Below are 20,819 nucleotides of genomic sequence, written 5' to 3'. Positions count from 1 at the left end.
TTCAGCTGAAGGCAGCAGAGGTTAACTGCATGCTATGGGTTTGCAGAGGATGTTTGGAGTCATGTGGGGAAGCTGACATGGTTGCCTCTGAGTCTGTCTGTCTATGATCCCTCTGCCAGCTGCACCAAGGATGAGATGCGAATGCTCGTGAAAATTAAATCAGTCATAAGTGGTATTCGCTTACTTGCAAGCTGTGAAATTTAACAAAACCATCTGACTATAGAAGGGGAAAGGAGCGGGAGAGAAAGAGAACAAAATAACCCAGATAAACACCTCCCAAACAGGGGATGCGGTGTCCCTGAAAGTCCACCGATTACCAGCAGACGATGGCGTATGCTTTACGAGTTAATATCAAGTCTTAAATGCTTTTTTCATCACATCTTTCTTCTCCCCAGACTTCAGGCAAGGGTTTTTGCACAACTAGGCACTTCCTGTCTAGTTGCTGTAGTAAAACTTCATCTTTCACAGCTGGAGAGCTATTTCATGATGAAATGGGAGTCTCAGGTTGGAAGAAAAGAAAAATTTGCTATAAAACTTCCTTTGCCCTGACTTTTAAATATTCTTGGATCTGTAGAGCATATTCCTTTGCCCCTTTACTCAGTCTTTCCCTCTGGTTTTACATGGATCTAAATTTCAAGTGTGTTTTTCCTTCCTTGCTTCACTAGTGCTTTTATCCTCCCAGCTCTTTCACTGGGTCCTCAGCTTCTACTTCAAACTCAAATTCATCGCATTTCATTTCCCACAGACTAGATAACTTGACTGCAACCTTGACTCTGCTGTTGGGGTTTCTTTTTTTAATTGCTCTGTTCAGCTCTCATACCTGATCCACTAGGTTAAGTTCCTTCACCCCATTTCATCTCCACGTTTCTATATTTCTGAATTGTCCTGTCTGATTAAGTCTGCCATGTTGTTGCCATCTGTTCATGTAAGCCTCTTCCAGCCACGTCTCTCCTGTGGCACCTCCAAAGACTAATTGGTCATCAGGGAAACCCCTTGATAAGCGTTCAGGTTAAATATATATATTTTGGGGAGCCTGACCCCTGACAAATTTACTTCCAACCAAAGCAAAATGAAAATCTTCTGTTCTTGCCTACCTCTTCTCTTTGGTTGTCAGTACTCTGTATTTTCACTCATTCATTTCCTGAGTTTCCTTGGGTGCCAAGCTCTTCAAGGCAGGGGCCACGTCTTGACTGTACCTTTGTGCTTAACAGACACAGCTCTGGAAAACAGGAGGGTGTGAACACATCCAAAGGAAAGGGAGTAAACTTTTCAAAAAGCCTACTGATGTCATTTCCAAAGTGACTGTTGTCTTTGAGGGACACTCAGACCTCTGTCTGTCTGGGTCACTTAAGAAAATGGAACTTCAGGTATCGCAGGGAATTTTACTGCAGTAAATTCAAATATGTTTTTTTTAAGGTATTTATTTCATATTGAGTCAACTAAGAGTCACAGCTTTTCTTGTTATACACAGCAGAGATGTCATCATGTTTTAGACTTCCTCTGAAAACGCAGAAAAGTGGGATCCACGTGAGATCCATCTTTGTTTTCACAGAAACTAAATAATCTTCTGCAGCAGGTGCCAGGCTTGAAAAGTGCTGACGTGACAATCTGTCCTCAATCCAAGCCGATGAAATCTTACCATGGCCTTATGTCAGTGACTGTTTTCCTTTGTCCCGCAGGCAGGCAAGGGGATTCTGCGGACCGCCATCGCCAACAACGAAGCGGTGGCAGATATGATTCCAGTAGACGTGGCCATCAACTTCACCCTTGCAGCCGGGTGGTACACTGCTGTGCACAGGTGGGAAGGCACTTCTGTTTCTGCTGGACTTGGGCATTTACTGCCTGCACCAGGACTTTAAAGGGAACCAGAAGCTAATTGAAAACCTGTGCAAGAGCCTTGTTGATTCATTTTCTGGTTCGTGTTTACTTCCCCGGGCTGGCAAGGACTAAGAGTGTAGCAGAAGCAATAAAGGCAGGCTTTTAGAGTTACGAAATCTCTAAAGCTAGAGGTGGGACCTGTTTCTCAGTACAACATAAGCTCAGCTGACAAGTCTCTCTCTCTCAGAAGTCACTTTTCTGAAGCCTAAGAGCTTTACTGCAGCTTCGCAGCAGCCGTTTTTTGGGCCTCCTTTCTGAGGCAGCTACACTGAGTAGCTTTTCAAGTGGCTTCTAGAGTTTTCTTGGTGAAAATGCTCTGCGTGTTTTCCTTGGAAAACACTGCACAATATAAATATACTGTGGGCTTATGATAGGGGAGACGATCTAAAAAAACCCCATTCTTTGCGTTGTTGAGAAGGGTATGTATAAGTGACATTAAGGTTTTAAGATCTTTTCCTGTGAACCTCTGGCTCTGACCTTTAATCATTAGTTAGGAAGTGCTACAGAGTAAACCACATGAATTATTCTGGAGGTTTATGCAACTCTGAGAAATCAATACCAGGCAAATAAAAGGCAGAAGTATTTTACTTTGGAAGACAGAGCAAGCCCTCTGAGCTGAGGGTAGAGAAGAGCTGCATACAGTAACCTAAATACAGGGATCCTAAAAGGATCTTAAGAGGTGGCTCACCAGCTCTTCAGGTTTATTTTTCTCATTGTTTTGTCCCTCTCCATGAGCAACAGACAAAGCAGCATAGTCTAGGAAAAATAAATGCAGCTTCCCCTTACACACACGCCCCTGAGAGCCTCCAGATGAAGAGGGCTACGGCCTGTCCATAAAGCTGGAAAAGGAGATGAACATGTGCTGATGAGCAGCGTATCAGCACGCAGGTAGACCTTCTGGCTCTGGCCATGGTCAGAGAAGTGCCATTTTTTCTAACTTTTCATTGGCGAAAGATACATGCTTTTAATGTGGTTCCCACACAAATAATTATTAGGCTAAAGGAGCAATTGCAGAACTTGATTTAAAGCTTTGTCTAGCTGGGCACAACCCCACGGTTAGCAATCTATAAACAAAAAAACAAGAGCCTGAGCCTTCTGAACATTTAATTTCTCTGAGAGTTTCAGGTTTAGGTGCTGTCTTGAAGAATAGCATATATGGTTTATTTTTTTTTTTCCCCCCAAATCATCTAATTAGAAAGTCAGTATCCTTCAGGGCAGGATACATTACTGAGGGAAATTAGATTCTAAAAGTTAGCAGAGAATTGCAATCTTCATTACATAGTGTAGAAGCTCTACAAAGCTCTACACTCTACCAAGGTCACTGACTCAGCTGGAGGGTGGAGAATGGAAAAAAATCAACAGGGAGAGATTCTTCACTGGAAGCTGGGAAAATGGAGAAATCTTCTTCGTTGGTGTTTAATGGGCCTGATCCACTGGAGTAAGTGGAAGTCAGTGCACTTTGCAACAGGCTGTGTGTGTGGCTCAGCACTAGGTGAGTTTTCTATATGGGCACATATTACAGATTTAGTCCTTAGTGAGTCGCCATATTGCTTTCCATAATGCAGAGTTTCCCCACATTAAGCACTACTGTGCATTTTTATGTTTAACACTCTATCAGGCTTCTACTCAGTAATTAAGAGTTATAGGAGATCACAGATTCGGAGCTTGATACATGTCTGTTAGTCCTAACCATCCCTAGAAGTCTGCTAGGGATTAGTAATAATGATAATGTATAGTCAAATGCCATGATTTCAAAGCATTATTAAAAAAAAGCACCATTAAAACTGTGCAGTATCCAAATGCAGTTTTCAAGTATTACTGTGCGAAATTTCCTATCCCAGGTTTAGGGGTTCTATCTCCTGGTCTCTTCAGTCATAGGAGCTCTGAAAAGAAAAGTTCCTCGTAGCCAGCCTCCTCCAGTGGAGAAAGGCTCTGAGCACCACAGGCACCCTCGGAGCACTGAGGTGCAGCACTGAACAGCAGCTGCTCTTCAAGGCCAGATCTCACTTCTTTTAGCATTTTGGCAGATGGCTCCAGCTGCTAATGCAGAGTAAGAAAAATGCTGTAGTGATGGCATCACTTGCACCTTTGGCAAGGCAGGCTCAGGTCAAAAAAGCTGTTTGACTAACTCTTGCCTTGTATCAAAGGAAGAAGTAAAACCAGTATGATCTATGTTTAGTTCCACGTGCAAATAACAACCAAGCTTTATTTGGTATTAAAATGAGAATTTTGTTGAAATGGATTGTTTTGTAATCACCACCCTGACAAATGGAGTTTAAAAGTATCACAAATCATATCCATTAAGTAAATGATTGCAAAACACAGTGTGTCCCTGAGGTTGGCTTGGGCCAATTATTTACAGTATACTAAGAGAAACTATTAAAAAAAAAAAAATCAGAAACTCATCAGTATGCATGCTTTCTTTATTGTTTTTATAATTTTTGATATGTGATATATGGATGATTTTTCTTAAACCCCATCTGTCTTTATTAACTTCATATGGTCTCCAGAATCTGACTGAATCTTATGAAAACTTCATGTTTTATGCTACAGTTTGAGATTTATGAAAAATGACCTCTTCTGCATTTTTTTATGAGCTGATGTTACTGTTGTTAGATTTCACGCTCCATTAATAAAGTTTTGGGTGCTTTCCTTCACACCTTAAAATAATACTTCTTTCTCTTTTCCAGACCAAAAAACATGTTGGTGTACAACTGCACAACAGGTGGAATCAACCCTTTCTTCTGGGGAGAAATGGGTAAGGTTTAATTCAAACCTAGAACATGTCAAACTTTAATAGCGTTCCTCGGCCGGGCTTTGAAAAGGTGGTTTCCTATATGTAGGTGGCATTCAGCATCTGCCATTCAAACTGCATGTGGGAGGCCTGATGGCAGTCGGTGAGGGTCCTGAGAGCAACAGCTCCTGGTGCTGAGCATTCAGCTCAGGAAAGCATCTATTCAGTTTTCATTGTGGGTGTAATCACATAACAAGCCAGCAAAGTACGTGCTTTGCTGCACTGAGGAATTAAAGTGGTGGAAAAAGGAACAGAGAACCAGTCCCTTAATTCTATGAGAAGATGCTCTGCGTAGATGTAACAGGACGTCTTCATTTTCTGATTGCTGGGGTTGCTGGGTTTGGGGTTCTTTTTGTGCTTTGAAATCACTTGGAGAACCTTGATGGTGAATCTTATATTCTTATAAAGGAAGCTCTAACTTTCAGGACACAGAAAACCAGTATATTAAGGAAGTAGAGCAGCCTTTCTTCCTCTTTCTGTGAAGAAAATTCTAAACAGAAATAATTGGTGTAGACTTGAGAAGGCAAACCTTGAAATGACAGGTGTACTTCAAGAACAGTTTGCCTTTTGATCATGAATTTTGTCAGTGGAAGAATTCAAATTATTTTCATGGCTGACTTCTTCAAGTGGATGTGCTTCCAAGGCAGGGGTGAAAGAAAGCGAGACAAATCCTGACACCCTTACAGTCGAAAACTCATGCCGTAGCCAAGCAGCATAAATACTACGTACAGTCAGTACATTCATGGACAGATGTATGGGGCCTGATTCACTTTCTGTTATACATTAATTCCTATCTTTGTGCTTTAAATACAGGATGCCGGCAAATCACTACTGTGGTGTTTCACCTCTCAGCCTTTGCTTTGCGTTTTTCTTTGCATTATTTAAGTGGCAAACTGTAAGTCAGCAGAGAATCAGACCATAATTGCATTTTCAGAACAAGGTCTGTCTGAAAATCCTACTAATGTCCTACCATGAGATTTGATCAAGCAATCTAGCAGGGAAGAGGTTTCAGCAACTGGCTGAGCGGTGAGAAAATCACACCAAGTTCCTGACGTATTTTTTTATAAGAGATCTAACATTGTGGTTTGTCACAGTCTGAGAGAAGAGGTGGGCTTCACAGATGATTGTTGGAGAATGTAGCCAGTCTTCATAACACGTAAAGTCAGAACTTCTATGCATTTGTACAGGAGTAAATGCAAAGCTCTTCACAGACTGCCACTTTCGGCAACAGCCACCATAGCACTACTACCTGAGGTTTGCCCTGTCTTAGCCCATTTTCAGTGTAATTTCACTGATGAAAACAGCAATGTATTAATGCATTGTAACTGATCTTATTCTGTTACTTTGCTCATAACTGTGGATTTAGCAATGAAATCATCTGAGTGCAGCAGAAGCTTGCATAAGCAGTTCAGCTGCGTGATGGGACTGAAGGCAAAATTTTCTCCTTGGGTGACACTGTGGAGCTCTTTCTACCACATGTTGTATCCACAGTTTTCCTGAGAGCAGCAGGCTGCAGAATGGTATTAGGTATAGATTCATGAACAGGAATTAGGATGGAGTATCAAAGAGGAAAATTTTGCCCTTAAAGACGTTGCATGGTTTAAGAAATGAGTTTGGGAAAGGTTTATTGCATTAGGATGTTATGACTGCAGCCATCCAGTTTGAATCCTCAATTCAGTCTTCTACCAATTTCTTTTTGTTAAACACATACAATTCTAAAATCTTCTTTATATAAATGACAGACTTTCTCAACCCATTCATATTACTCTCTGTCTACTCACTATTATTTGGCTTCTAGACAGCCAGTCTCAGGGCATGCACTTCCAACAGGCCTTTCAGAGCCATGATCTCTCTGAAATAAGAGCTATCACTGAGTAGCACAGGCCCTGCACAGAAGGACTGAACTTCACCCACCAGTTCCCTCGTCGCCATGGGGCAGCATCTGCTACTTGAGTTGTCACCTTCTCTTTTCAAAAGCCTGTTTCCAACTGTGTTTAGATCTGCCAACCTTTCAGGTTGAAATAGTGGAGGCCAGGTCTCTACCTCCAGTGGTTTTTCAGCTTTTTCAGAATTTTTCTTTTTCCCCAGCATTAAAGAAGCTGTTTGATGCAAACGTACAGGAGACTAGGAGTCTGGGGAAGGTCAGACTGGTACAGGGTCTATAACCGGTCGTCGAGATGGAGGGTTGTGAGAGCAAGACTGGAAGCTGATGAGAAACAAGGGTGGGGAATGGGAGTCATCTGGCCTGGGGCTGAATGTTATAGTGCAAATCAAACATGGGGTTTGCAGAGGGGAGGACCTGGGCTACCTGGTTAGGGAGACCTACACCGGGACCAGCTGTAGGAAGGACAGGCGAACACAAGAGAGTAGGGATTTTTCGGGGGGAGAGGAGGAAAGGAGAGAAAGATCAGAGAAATTGAGACAGGAGTGGGCTGAAGATGCCCTGGGTAGGGAACAGAAGTGACTGAGATGGGGACATTCTGAGTACAAAGATGATGAGCTGGGAGGGAGGGAGAAGAAAGAGAATCTAGAAGAGAATTGTTTGAAAAAATATATGTCTAGTTAAGAGCTTATGCTTAAACATCCATTGCAGACCCGTTTATTCTACCAATCTCCAGATACAGACAAACCTCTAGTGTTGAAAGGAACCTTAACTGATTTATTTCTTTTCCAAATAATGCTATGCCTTGGTATTTTTTTCTTATTGTCTTCCATTACTGCTGTTATTTTCCCTGCTATTACCAAAATGTGGTCAGACAACTGAGTATTAATCTGAAGAAGTGTATTCTGCTTGGCTGCAATATAAGTCTTGCTAGTCTGACTTTGTGAAGTACATTTTGCAATTTCTGCTTAAAACTGAACTTCAAAGCAGGCTTTAAAATGGTGTTCAGCGTGGGAGAATTTAATTTCAATTTATCCTTGACAGTCTACCTGGGCGAGACTGGTGTCTGACTCTCCCCCTGCTAAATCTGCCTTTGAGTTGTAGAATTTGCTGCTGTAGTTTTGTGCCGTGGGCGGAGGGAAAGACCACCCACCCGCTAAGTCGTTTCAGTAGCTCCTAGAGGTGATGTATTTCTGCTGCCTGCCTGACCCATCTGTCTGTCTGATTCTTTCTCGCTCTCTCTCCAAAACAAACTCTTACAGCATAAGAGACTTGCTACGCTTGTGAAGTTGAACACTTTCCAGAAATTAGAAAATAGTGCAATTGTGCTGAGTCAGTGCAAGCCAGGGTAAGGGAGGTTCGTAAACAAAATGCCCATAGCATTAACTGTTCCAAGTTACACAAAAATGGTGTTTTGCTGACTTCCTTCCAGTAAGTCTTTCAGGTTGGTCTTGCTGCCTTTGTATGTGCATTTTAAAACAAAACCGCTTTCGTTCCCGATTTTCAGAATTTTTCTTGAGTTTTCAGCAGATCTCTCATCTGCTCTTGACATATGTGCTTCTTGCACCGAGTAATATCACAGCATAATACTGCAGCTGCATTTTCCTCTGCAAGCCTTAAGTAACCAAGATGATAAGGGTGTTGCTGGTTTGTGTGAATTTGGTGTATGGCCGATGATCTGAAACGACAAGGGCTGCATTTTCCACTTACTGATTTAGTACTTTCTTGCTATCCTGACCAAAGATGCCAAAAATGCAAAGAGAAAAGAAAGGCAGTAATGTCTTTAACGTGTTTCCAAAGGGAAACCACCTCAACCAGTTTACAGCTGAAAACTAGATTTGCGGTATATTAACATCAGGATTTGAATAAACAGAGCCATAAACATGTGCTGCAGACAATATCAAAACTATCGCAATTCCAAAATATCAATGGTTCCCAGTTAAGCTGATAGGTTTCCATTAGGAAATGAAGTGACCGAATGAAACTAAATAAACTTAAATATTGATAAGCAGATCAGAGTTCGTAAGTAAACTTGGATTTAAAGTGTCTCTTGGAGAAACTTCCTTACAGGGAGCAGCAGCAGAGTTCATGGGATTGCTCTCCTGGCCCATGAGCTACTTGAATGGGCACAGATATACAGCCCTCTTCAAACTGGGAGCATATCTCTCTATATTTAAGCTAGCTAGGACTTTGTCACAGTATCATTGTAGTAAATGGCCATGCTGCTAACACAGAGGAAAGAAACTCCTCACGCACTGCTTAGCCAGACACAAACTTTGCCAAGAGCCAGGCCAGGACAGTGGCTTCCTTCCCAGTAGCCCATCCCAAACTGTTTATTGCCACTCCCCTGCCAGGAGTAAACACCTTTCCAAATCTTCAGTAAAATCACTCCAGCAAGCCCTCCCTGCCAGGCACAACTACATGGGAAAGTTTAAATAGGAGTTTTTTGCTAATCCTTGCCATTTTGACAGAGCATGCATATGTACAGCTCTGCCAGCACAGCCGGGACAGGTGGCAATCAGGGTGGTAAATCTGCCACTGGGAAGAGTAGCTTCTCCTCAGCTGGCAAAGCTACTTATCAGCACTCTGTGTGGATCCCCTTCCCGGGGCTGGCAGCACGGCTGATGCTGTGCTTCACCTCTACAAATGCTCTCCTGCAGATGTGTGTGCTCAGCGCATTTGTGGTATCAAAGCTCTTGGTGGGTGCTCGCAGCATGGAGGCAGCCTCTCCCCGCCCACCCGGTCCTCTCCCCATTAGATTGCTGTGGGTCCTGTATGTGGGGAGCGCAGCTACAACAGTAAATAAACTCTGTTTCTTTAAAAAACTAATCCACGTTCTTACCCGCTGCTGCAGAGCTGGGGCTTGAGGCAGAAACCTGTGGGGTTTAGAGAGAAAAGACGGAAGGAAATTATTCTTTTAGAAAATTTCACTTCTGATTATATAGCAACAGTTTCGACACTTGCACTTTTCATTTATGACTGTGAGAGAACATGCTGCAAAGGATAAGATTTCCATACCACAACCCACAGGATGACCACAAGATAACCACATCATTGCAGTGTGGCTATGTGAAACAGAAGGGATGGCAGTCAGTTCTAGCTATTCAGATGCAAGATGAGTTTCAGGAGAATTTGTCTTCAGCCATTAAACTTGCAGCATGTAGGACACAAATTAACAATGAACTTGCATTAAAACTAAATTGTACTACTTTAAAAGTCTTTGTTGTCTAAACTTAGCAGCTAAGTGGCTAACAAGTCTCCTCTAGTTGCTCTTACTTAGAACGAGTACAGCAAAAATCAGTACTTGAAGTGCAGTAATGAGCTGACTGCAGATACATGAGAGGACTGTCTGAATGTTATGATTGGAATCTGCTTATCTAAGGATGATCTGGATGTTTCTTGTGATTTGTAAGTTCTCATCTGATTTTCTATTTGTAACATAAGCTTAGAGAGTAAACTATAATATGAGCACAGATTGATGTCGTAACTCTCAAATTCATTTTTAAAAAAAGTAAAAAGCAGCCCACATATTCTTCTTTGTTGAGCTCACTGGTGCTCAGGAATAGGAGCACCATCTGTTTATCAGTCCCTAGGATGATAGTCTTATATTCAACTACTGCAGTTCTATTAAGCCTCTGCAATATGCAAATGCCCCAGATATGCACATCTAGATGCCACTTCTGTGGCGCTGTGCTATTGCAAGAGCTCATAATCAGGCCCAACATATTTTGTGCCTTAACATACAACGGGAATGAAAGATTACTACCCTATCATTAGTTTTCAAGTTAAGAATGCAAGACAATTTGCTGCTTTAGTGCATCCAGAGCTCCTCTGAAAACAGGCTGAAGCATTTGGTGTGGTAGGTCAGATGTGGTTTGACAGGATATAATGAAATCTTTCTAGAAGCAGCACCCTATGTGTGTAAGTATTGACAACAGCCCTTTTGAAAATTGCATTAGAAATGTCATTTTTGTTTTATGCTAGCAGATCAAAGTTTGCTTTCAGTGATCTGAAGATATGTTAACACTTACCAGTTTTTTTCTACATCTACTGCAGGTGAAAGCAGAACTGCAGTTCTGTGGTTTGAAGCGTTTCAGGCTACAACTGCCTGCATTCCCTCCATTAAGTTTTGGCGTTTTGATAAGGAAGTTTTTGTCTGCCGCTATTAAGTCTAGAGTCAGATTGTGTTTCAAATAGGCAATAGATGGAGTCATCAATTTTAATGCCAGAGGGAACTATGAGGTGATCTTTTCCAAGCCCTGGTTACGTAGTTTGCAGAACTGTAGGTTAAACATGTTAAGCGCTGTAACTCGGGCTTTCCTGCAGCATGTTGGTATGGTTGTGCCCAACTCAACTGACATTAAGTACCTGATTTTAAGTAAAATGCCTGTTCCCTTACAGAGCAGTATGTCATGTCCACGTTCAAAAGGAACCCGCTGGAGCAGGCCTTCCGAACACCCAACGCTCACTTGACGTCCAACTACTTGATAAACCAGTACTGGATAACTGTCAGTCACAAGGCACCAGCCATACTCTACGACCTGTACATGAGGCTCACAGGGAGAAAGCCCAGGTAAGAAACTGCACGCCCTCAGCCTCCTGCATGCCTGCCACTGTTACAGAGAGCAGATCTCTAACAAGGTCTGAGAACTGGCTGCCTCAGCCTGGAGTCCCTGGTCTTCTTCCCATCTCCAGGCCTTGTCTTGAGGAGATTGCTCAAAAAGAAAAGGAACTGAATGGCCGTAGCTAAGCATCGCCTACGGTTCCCACCCTTTCCAGTACCTGGGGGACAGCACATCTTTTAAACTCAGCTTTTACACACTTGAGAGGTTCCCAAGCCAGAAGAGGAGGACTGGTTAGTTACATTGTCCTCTGTATAGCAAGATTTCCACCACTGCAACTTTCTGATGTGATTGCCTCTACCTGTCATGACTAAAGACTCCAGCTTGCATAACGACTTGAGACTGGCAAAGTTTAGAACATTCTAATTTATTTTTTTTTCCCCCATAAAACAGATGCATAATTAGCAGTTGCCAGCACTGGCCCAGCACCCTGAAATCTGGGACATTTCTGAGTATGAATAAGTTCTGAATTGTATTTACGAGGACAGTTTACCATTACAATTGGTATTTGAGCCTTGGCAGTGTCATGGCCTGGAGGAACACAGGCACACGTGTCCCATGAGGAAGGAATCCTGGTGTAAATAACATAACTCGGCCAATGTCCTCCTTTACTCCCTGCCACCACAGAAAATTTATTGTGCAACACAAGAGCGGTATGCCAGCACTGTGTTGATGTCAGCCGCTCTGTGCTCCTCTGCTAGTTAGAAAGCTGGCTTCAGCTGTGTACAGGGAAATCCCTGGCTGATGTCTTGCTCTGATTTCTCTCTGACATTCTGCTACGGAAGGAAATTGGTCCATAAAAAGACTTCCAGTTATCCAGGAGGCAAGAATTACCCTAGAAATAGAGGTAAGCTGAATGTGAGCAAGAATAGGCTGGAATCTCCAAACTCTGCTGGAACAGGCAGCACTAAGATCTTGGCATTGCCATTACAATTGACATTTCTTTTCATAAAGCTGATTGGCATAAGTAGCCAGTGGACACTGGCCGCAATACTGTACTTAAATTTCAAATAGAGCTCAGCATGAACTCATGCTGAGAAAGTTATCTTCTTCTGAATGTTAAGATTTGCGACCTGAGCAAACATGACTCAGCAATGAACTTGAGTTCACCAAGTCTTTTTTTTTTTTTTTTAATATAATTCCCCTTTTCTTTTTACATGCTACTTAAGCTCATCCAGGTATTGCTGCGGTGTGGTAGAAAGCATAGTAGCAGCTCATATTTTTTTTTTCACAGCTACCTAAATATCAGACCTTTATGGTCTAAGGGCAGTAAACCACATCAAATAAAAAAAAAAAAAGAATGTGTCACTGAACCTGCTTTAATGTTTCCCTTTAATTTTTCCCTCTGTTTCAAACAGAGCACCTAGGCTTAACTTTCTTCCTGCTTGTCACTCCCGCCTATTGAAATAGAAGCCATCTTCATGGCAGTTTCTTGAATTCTCTCCATGACCCTATGCCAGATTTGCAAGCAGATAGGAGAAAGCTCTTTGCCAGGACAAAGACTCAGGCTTCAGTTCTCTACTGTATCCATACTCAAGTCATCATAAGGTGATGAGTTATCATATGGAATAGGTTATCTGGGAGCTGGTTGTGGTTTTGCAACGCTACTGTTTATTCAGGACCAGCCTATGACTTTCCCTAATCTGAACTGCAGGGTAGCTCAGAGGAACTCAGTTGTAGTTCCTCCTGTAGTTATCGCACTCAGTACCCCATCTGCCAAAGGGTAGGTACAAGAGTCGTCATCTTTGGACTTTTATATACTGCCTCTCCTGAGAAGCTTACTTTAAGTGTTAGCTCATTTCACATAAATTGCCAGATGTCTAGCAAAACTCCCCTAAATGGCTTACTGTTATTGCTGCACATCCATCCATGACTTAGAAAACAATGTGGTTTATATCATTAGTAGTCTCTTGGGGCAATCTGTCGCACCTAAGAATCCGCTCATGCAAGGCTCAGTATGGGAGTAAATAAAGAAATCATTGCTGTGAAGTTTTCTAGAAGACAGGGTGCATTTCTGAAGCGTAGCTAATAAGGCTATCAGTGACAGCTAATACTTGCTTTTTGCCTCTCAGTTCCTCCACAGTGGGGAATGAGATTTTTCTTTAAGAAATCTTTGCCATAGCCTCTCAGAGGCTGCAGAAAAGCATGTTTCTACTCAGTTGATGTTTTTCAGTAGACCATTCTTTCATCCAAATTAGTAAATATTTTGAATTTGAGCTCAATCAAACGACAGCATGAACCACAGTTTTCATACATACCTCTTTAGATGCTTATTTCTCTTTTTGACCCTTACTTTTAGCCACTCAGATATGTTGCTTTGGGTAGAGCTACAGTCAGAGCTTATTCTGCCCACATTGACAGAAGGCCTATTTTTCAAAACATAAGTAGGGACACACACTTATCATTTTTTTTTTTTTCTGATGGATTCCATTAACCCTGAGCACTTTAAAGATACTGATGGCTTTTTGGGAGCCAGTTTGAGGGGCAACTTCCGATCTTTTCAATCTAGGCATATATTTTGTTTCCCAAGTTCCTAAAAGGTATTAAAATATTCACAAAGCTTTGCCCCATAGTACTTGCCTACACAGGCACAATCAGGAAGATTAATCTGAAGTAATTTTAAAGTAGTTTAGATAAACTGCATTCAATCAATGTGCACATAATTATTCAGAATGAAGGTTCCCTTAATCTGATGGTTTGCTTTGCTTCTAAAATGAAAGCCACTTTAATTCTGAGTAGGAGTGCCTATGTAAGGTTTTAGTGCTCTTTCAATTCGCTTTGGGTAAGCTGTGCAGTTCTTTGAATTGATGTACTCGTCGTGTCTTTCTGCTGTGCTTACTGCTTATCGTTGTGGCAGTCACATCTGCACGGAGAGAGGCCAGCCTGGCACCATTCTTCCCCAGACTGCCGCCTTTTATTTGTCACGGCGACTTTGTTACCCTCAGGGCAGCTCAAAATTTCTCATGAAAACAGCTCTGTTTTCCACAGAAATCAGCCTTTTAATGCTTTCTCTTGCCCTTATCCAGTCTGAGAGAACGTGGTGTTCTCTCAAAATTGACCGAGCCCTGTACATCACACTTTAAAACAACGGTCTCCCAGAGGCCTTTTGTGCTCATGACCATTGGGACAACTGTAAAATAATCCTGCAAGGTAGGACAGCATTACTGTCATCCCCTTTTATATAAAAAACGAATAATAAAAAAAGGCCAAGACACGTGAGAGATTTCAAAAGTCCCTGTCAAGCAGCCATGCCCCTGAAGCAGCTTTCATCTTTACCAGGACACTCATACTCCAGGAGGACGTTCAAACAGTTCCTGACCACCACCACCCACGACCCCCCCCCAAAAATAGTCTATGGACTTGGATGATTTTCAAGGTCATCCACCAGGAGTGCATACTATCAGACCCTTCCTGTATAAGGAAGGACACAAAAACCACTCCAAACTGCCACTATATTATACAAGGAGAGGAATGGCCTTTAAGAAAAACAAAAAAAATTTTTTTTTGAGAGAGAGCGATCGAAGAAGCCCAAAGACATGAAAAGCATGCCACCAAGCTGAGTGGTGTGGCTGATATTCTAGAGGGAAGGGATGCCATCCAGAGGGACCTTGACAGGCTAGAGAGGTGGGCCCATGCAAACTTCATGAAGTTCAACAAGGCCAAGTGTAAGGTCCTGAACCTGGGTCGGGGCAATCCCAAACATGGATGCAGGCTGGGCGATGAGTGGATTGAGAGCAGCCCTGCGGTGAAGGACTTGGGGGAATTGGTGGATGAAAAACTGAATATGAGCTCACAATGTGTGCTCGCAGCCCAGAAAGCTAACTGTATCCTGGGCCGCATCAAAAAAAGCATGACCAGCAGGTCGAGGGAGGTGATTCTTCCCCTCTGCCTGGCTCTGGTGAGGCTCCACCTGAAGTACTGCACTCAGCTCTGGGGCCCCCAGCATAAGAAACCTCGAGCAGGTCCAGAGGAGCGCCATGAAGATGATCAGGGGGCTGGAGCACCTCCCCTGTGAGGACAGGGTGAGAGTTGGGGTTGTTTGGCCTGGAGAAGGCTCTGGGGAGACCTTATAGTGGCCTTCCAGTACTTAAAGGGGGCCTACAGGAAAGATGGGGAGGGACTCTTTATCAGGGAGTGTAGTGATGGGACGAGGGGTAACGGTTTTAAACTGAAAGAAAGTAGATATAGATTAGATATTAGGAAGAAATTCTTTACTGTGAGGGTGGTGAGACACTGGAGCAGGTTGCCCAGAGAAGCTGTGGATGTCCTCTCCCTGGAAGTGTTCAAGGCCAGGTTGGATGGGGCTTTGAGCAACCTGGTCTAGTGGAAGGTGTCCTTGCCCACGGCAGGGGGGTTGGAACTAGTTGGTCTTTAAGATCCCTTCCAACCCAAACCATTCTATGATTCTATCTGAAAACTGAAGTTGAGCAATTGACTTCAAAGTTTGTCCATGCTGCAGATGCCGTCACCTCTGTACTGGAGCTAACTCCAAAAATCAGAGCCTTGCTTTGGAAGCCAACTCAGAGAACAGAAGAGCATTTGTGTGGTAGAAAGAGAAGTATCCACTTCGGGAGGCAAGCAATATACCTTTGTGGTTTTGCAATCTGCTGTGCAGACTTCATACTAGGTCAGATGGGCTTTTCACCTTACACGTGGTACATGATGTAGATATGGCTTCCATCTCTTGTTAGTTCAGGCCAGTAAGTTAGGCATCAGTCCTGCCCCTGGGAAATGCATGTTTGCACCCATGTTGTAGGCAACAATAAAAGCTGGGTAGCTGTAGGCTCAAGAGTCAGCTGGAGCAGTTAGACTTGCTGAGCAAGTTCTCAGCCTGGTGAGCACCAGTGCAGTGGTCATCAGGAATTGCAATGCGTATTCATCTGGATTGGTGAAAACACTTACAGAGCAAACTGACAGCTTATGCATAAGGTCAAACTTCCTATCCACCTCTGACGTTCTTCCTCTGTTTCAGAATGATGAAGATCATCAATCGACTGCACAAGTCTATGATGCTCCTGCAGTATTTCTCCACCCAGTCCTGGGATTGGTCTTCAGATAATATGAATATGTTAATGAGTCACCTTAACACAGAGGACAAAAAGGTAAGTATGTCCTGAATATGGATTGCTAAACTCCAATTCTGTTCATCTGCAGCAAATATTTTTGGTGTACTGTTGAGCTTATGAATGACATCTGCCTAGATGACTGCAATTGACTTTAACTTGAAATAATTTATTTCCTCCTTGTTTTATTAAATAATGTATCAGGAATCTTCCATTTATTATAGGAGAATGTTTTCTCCTGAGGTGTCTTGCTCTTTTCTTCTGAGACAGGTCAATCACTGCAGTCTTCCCAGTTAACATGGCACCTCTCTACCTTTTGCTCTGAGGTTTCTATTTGGCCTGTCAACAACCTAGATTTGTTTCCACAGACAAAATGGACTGTACAAAGGGAACATAACTTTATATCCTCAGTGACCCAGCTGTACTCAGCTCTTTGAGTTGGAGAAGTTAAAGGCATCACATGTAACGGTGTCCGCTTTGCTACCTCCCATGTGGTTGGCTACATAGACTGGAATACCCAGTGGACAGGAAAGCTACAGAGGTTCCTTTTTTGATGGACACGTGATATTTCTCTTTCTAAGAAGAAAAGGTCAATTCTAGCTTTCATGTCACAGCTCTGCACCCTGAGAATTTCAGGCATCCCCTTTCATGGGGTGATATGACCATGTTAACTAATGTGCTGTACAGGGGCCCCAGAAAAACAATATCAATGGTAATGCAAAGATATGTGCTATGGGGAGTTCCACTGTAATTAACTGATCGCTGAAAAACTGTGTAGCATTCCCAGTATCTTCTCATCCTAATTTTCTAAGTGTCTTGCTCTTGGAAAACTAGGAAGCTCCTTTACAACATCACTTTCTCCCTCATCTCTTTTGGCAGTCTGTAGCTTATGGTGGGTGATCCAGATGGAAATTACTTGAAAGATTTTGACGTTTTCATGCACATTGGTTTTAATGGGCACTGCACAGGAAAACTTATAGTTAACGCATAGTGTCTTACCCTGAACAATATGAAGAAAGTTCCTGTTTGATTTAAGTCTCCAGAGAGCAATTACTTTGCAGGATGTCAAGCTCTGCTGTAGTCTTTATAGGTTTGAAATACTACTCCTCAAGAATGGGATTGTAACTGAAAGACTGAAGGAATACTAAGAGTAGATCTGTGATAAGCTTGAATGCACCTTTGGTCAGTATCTCTGCAAAGAGATACTTAGGCATTCACATCAAACTGGTCTCACTCACATCATGAAATTCTTGCACAGGCTCCCAGTAGTAGAATCAAGAGTTTTCTTCCCTAGTCTGCAGAGGGAGCGCATGCAGCGAATTCTAAGTGCAGTGGCACTGCTGTGACTACAGCAGATGTGAAGGAAACCTAAATGGTATGATAGGAGCTAGTTCTGAGGCAGATGATAAAGAATTACAGCATCAAGGACTTAGTGCAAACCAGACAGAGTTTCAGGCTTACCAAGCTGCTTATGAGAACTTTGTGAGATGCATTGTGGGCGGTATTCAAGCTAGATAGTGTATGGGCAGCACACAGCTCTATGCATGTCTGACAGACACACCGGGATCTGCACAGTAGCTAACCCCCTGTATTTGACAGAGTTAGCTAACCCCTCTCTGCTCAAGTTATTGCTGGTCTGATACCAAAGCTCTGGCACCAAAGCAAATGGCCTGGATTGGTATGGGGGTGCAAGGAAGGTATTTTTCTGAGTATCTTCCCTTTTAAGACCCTGTAAATAAAAAATGCCATTCACTCACTCATTCAAAAAAAAAAATTACAACAAAACCTCTTCCTCTTTACAAATCCTTTCTTTGCTCTAATAGACAGACAACCGCCTGAGAGCTTGCTAACAATTTTTCCAGTATAAGCATCTGAAATTAACTGGGGTAATTAGCTCTGCAATGAAATTTTTTTGATGCCAAACACCAGAGTAACACATTTCTTGGACTTCTGTCGATCTAGCTGCTGAGAGAGAATGCAGCACAGCAGAGAGTAATACTGATGCAGAGGCACCTGTTCACTCAACGTCCAATTCATTTATTTACACATAATTCTAGTGACGCATTAAAAACTGCACACGGGTTTTCATATGAATCCATTTACCTGAGCAGAATGCCATTTTTCTTCCATGATTTTTTGTGTGTGCGTATAAATACATGTATTTATGCAAAAATTGCCACCTGAAAGAAACTTATCTTTATTTTCTGCCACCTAGCACTAAATTTCTGCATGCTTTGCCCAAATTCCCAGCTGGGTAAGACATTAATCGACAGCTGTGAAATATAGTCTGTTAGTGTCCATGTCTTCTTGGAAACTCGGTGGCTTTAAGAACTTCAGAGAGAGGGCCTTGTCAGGAACGGGGGTCAATGAAGAATTGATGCTTAAAGTGAACTTGTTTTGAACTTGCGTTTAACTTCTGCTCTTTGTCTTTAAATCCCAGTTATACAACTTCGATGTTCGTCAGCTGCACTGGTCAGAATACATTGAAAGCTACTGCCTGGGTGCTAAGAAGTACTTGCTGAATGAGGACATGGCTGGCATTCCAGCAGCAAAGCAGCACTTACGAAAGTAAGTCATACCCAGTGACAAGGACAAGAGCTCCTGGCTACCTTGAATGGCGCTTGAGGAAAATTATTCTGGTTATGTTGCAATAATTGTTGTTGAATAATATGGAGGTAAACATAGCATAGCTTATTTCTTACAACAGAGGGTTGTCAGTATTTCATTTTTCCATCCTGTAAGAAAAAGAGGACTTTTGATGACGCTAACGATCAGGGCTAGATATTATGCCTTCCCAGCAGATGACCGAGTAACAAAGTTACAATGCATAAGAGGAATACATGAATGCAGAAGATCTTGGTCATTCGGAATTACAACAGAAAAATAAGAGTCAGATTTAGATTGTAAAGTTCCTAGAAGTTTTTAGCAATTCAAAGACGTTGCATAAAAACTTCAAGCATTTGTATGATTTTAAATTTCATTTTAAAGTTGAAGTTTCTAATTCCTTGGGGGGAATGGGCAAAAATTCTCCAAAATCAGTGGAGAGCTTATGCATTCAATCCCTGGTGACAGTTTAAGAGAGTCTGAATGAGCAATTCAAGATTGTCCTTCTATTCAGTTAAAGATTGTGCTCTTGCTGTCTTCTCCAGCCCTTTTACTGAGAAGTGCAGGCAAAAAGAGAAGGAGCAGCTCTCTTGAATTAAAAGCCTGGTTGTTTCCTTTAAGAAAACCATTCTTGTGCACTGTAAATGCTAGAAGCGTAAAACAGCCTGTTGCCATAGCAAGGAATCCTAAACAAGTTCTTCCTTCATGGGCCATTTTTAAAGGCTTTATAAGAATCTCTGTAACAGGCCAGTAACTGCCTCGTAGTCCAAATAGGCAGTGTGGTATGGTACAGTGATAAAGTTTACCAAAAAAAAAAAAAAAAGGAGTCTTACAAAAATTAAACCAGTCTTGGGGATGTTAGGTTCAAAGCTTTCTTCCCTCAGACACTGGGAAAGTGAGAATTAGAGAACTGCAGAAATTTTTGCTTGACAGAAAGAGGACAAGATGATTAGCATCTTAAAGACCCAATAATACCATTTAAATATATGGTGTAAACCACATACCCCCCCAAAACCCCAGTGCTGCAGTACTGCAAAAGCGAAGAACATTTATGATTATTGAGTAATTTCCCAACACTAAAGGCAAGGTTTCACCCAAATAGGAGAGCCTTATTCATCAGCTCCTGCAAAGGTCCTCTAGCCTGCCACCAATCCTGCAAAGTAAAAAATAGCCAATATACCAAATCAAAGCAGAAAGTATTGGACCTAGACAATCATAAAGGAAAAAACTCTCAGTATGACTTCTGGTTTGAAATGAGAGTACACAGAACAAGAGAGACGTGCAATACAGGTATTCCACCTATTCCATTAACTATTCACTATACCCTAACTTCAACACAGTCCTTGGCAAGATGGTAGGGACATCTTAGGGACAGTGTCTTCACTAAAACAGGAACGGCAAAAAGCCCAAGGACCGCTTGTAAACAGGATTTCTTACAAAATTACCTGTAGCAAATGAAGCAAGCTGGTAAGCTTTTTGTTGTTTTTGTCTTCCTCCATAAGATGCCTCTTTCTCTTTCTCAGGCTGAGGAACATCCGATATGCATTCAACACCACCCTCCTTGTGATCATCTGGCGCATTTTCATTGCAAGGTCACAGATGGCTCGAAACATCTGGTACTTTGTGGTGAGCCTCTGCTACAAGTTCCTTTCCTACTTCAGGGCATCCAGCACCCTCAGGCACTGAAGCCGTCCATCAGCAACCAGCCTCTTCCAGAAGGACCTCCATCTCCTCTAATCAGCAACTACGGGCATCGGGGTCTGAAAGTAGCAGAAAAATCCACTCCCTCCAGCAGCCTGCATTTATTGTGCACTGTTATATGTTCACCTTTTTAATTTTAACTAATGCTTTAATACATGGTGGTCTTTCTTCCATAGGACCAGGCCAATTTTTAAAGCCATAACTGAAGCTTTAGGAACAGGTCAAGCTGGAACCGTCCATCTAGAGTCCAATGTGCAAGAGTAAGGGTTAACCAA

The 20,819-nt window shown here is 42.4% G+C and overlaps 1 protein-coding gene across 2 annotated transcripts in view; it reads left to right on the top strand.

Annotated features, from left to right (window-relative positions):
* The window catches only part of FAR2 (fatty acyl CoA reductase 2), a 78,025-nt gene extending 57,496 nt beyond the window's left edge, over window positions 1-20,529 (top strand). The window contains exons 6-11 of one of the 2 annotated variants that reach the window (XM_009324342.1): window positions 1,680-1,798; window positions 4,569-4,636; window positions 10,956-11,127; window positions 16,149-16,278; window positions 18,680-18,807; window positions 20,367-20,529. In XM_009324342.1, the coding sequence (XP_009322617.1) occupies window positions 1,680-1,798; window positions 4,569-4,636; window positions 10,956-11,127; window positions 16,149-16,278; window positions 18,680-18,807; window positions 20,367-20,529 (780 nt within the window). Of the gene's footprint in view, window positions 1-1,679; window positions 1,799-4,568; window positions 4,642-10,955; window positions 11,128-16,148; window positions 16,279-18,679; window positions 18,808-20,366 lie in introns of both variants that reach the window. The other variant, XM_009324343.1, reaches the window with a different exon arrangement.
* Window positions 20,530-20,819: the final 290 nt, after the last annotated feature.

The sequence above is a fragment of the Pygoscelis adeliae genome, unplaced genomic scaffold (genome assembly GCF_000699105.1).
Source record: "Pygoscelis adeliae isolate BGI_AS28 unplaced genomic scaffold, ASM69910v1 Scaffold65, whole genome shotgun sequence".
NCBI classification, from domain to species: Eukaryota; Metazoa; Chordata; class Aves; order Sphenisciformes; family Spheniscidae; genus Pygoscelis; species Pygoscelis adeliae.
Note: the sequence above shows the minus strand (reverse complement) of the source record. Positions and strands in the feature narration are given on the sequence as shown.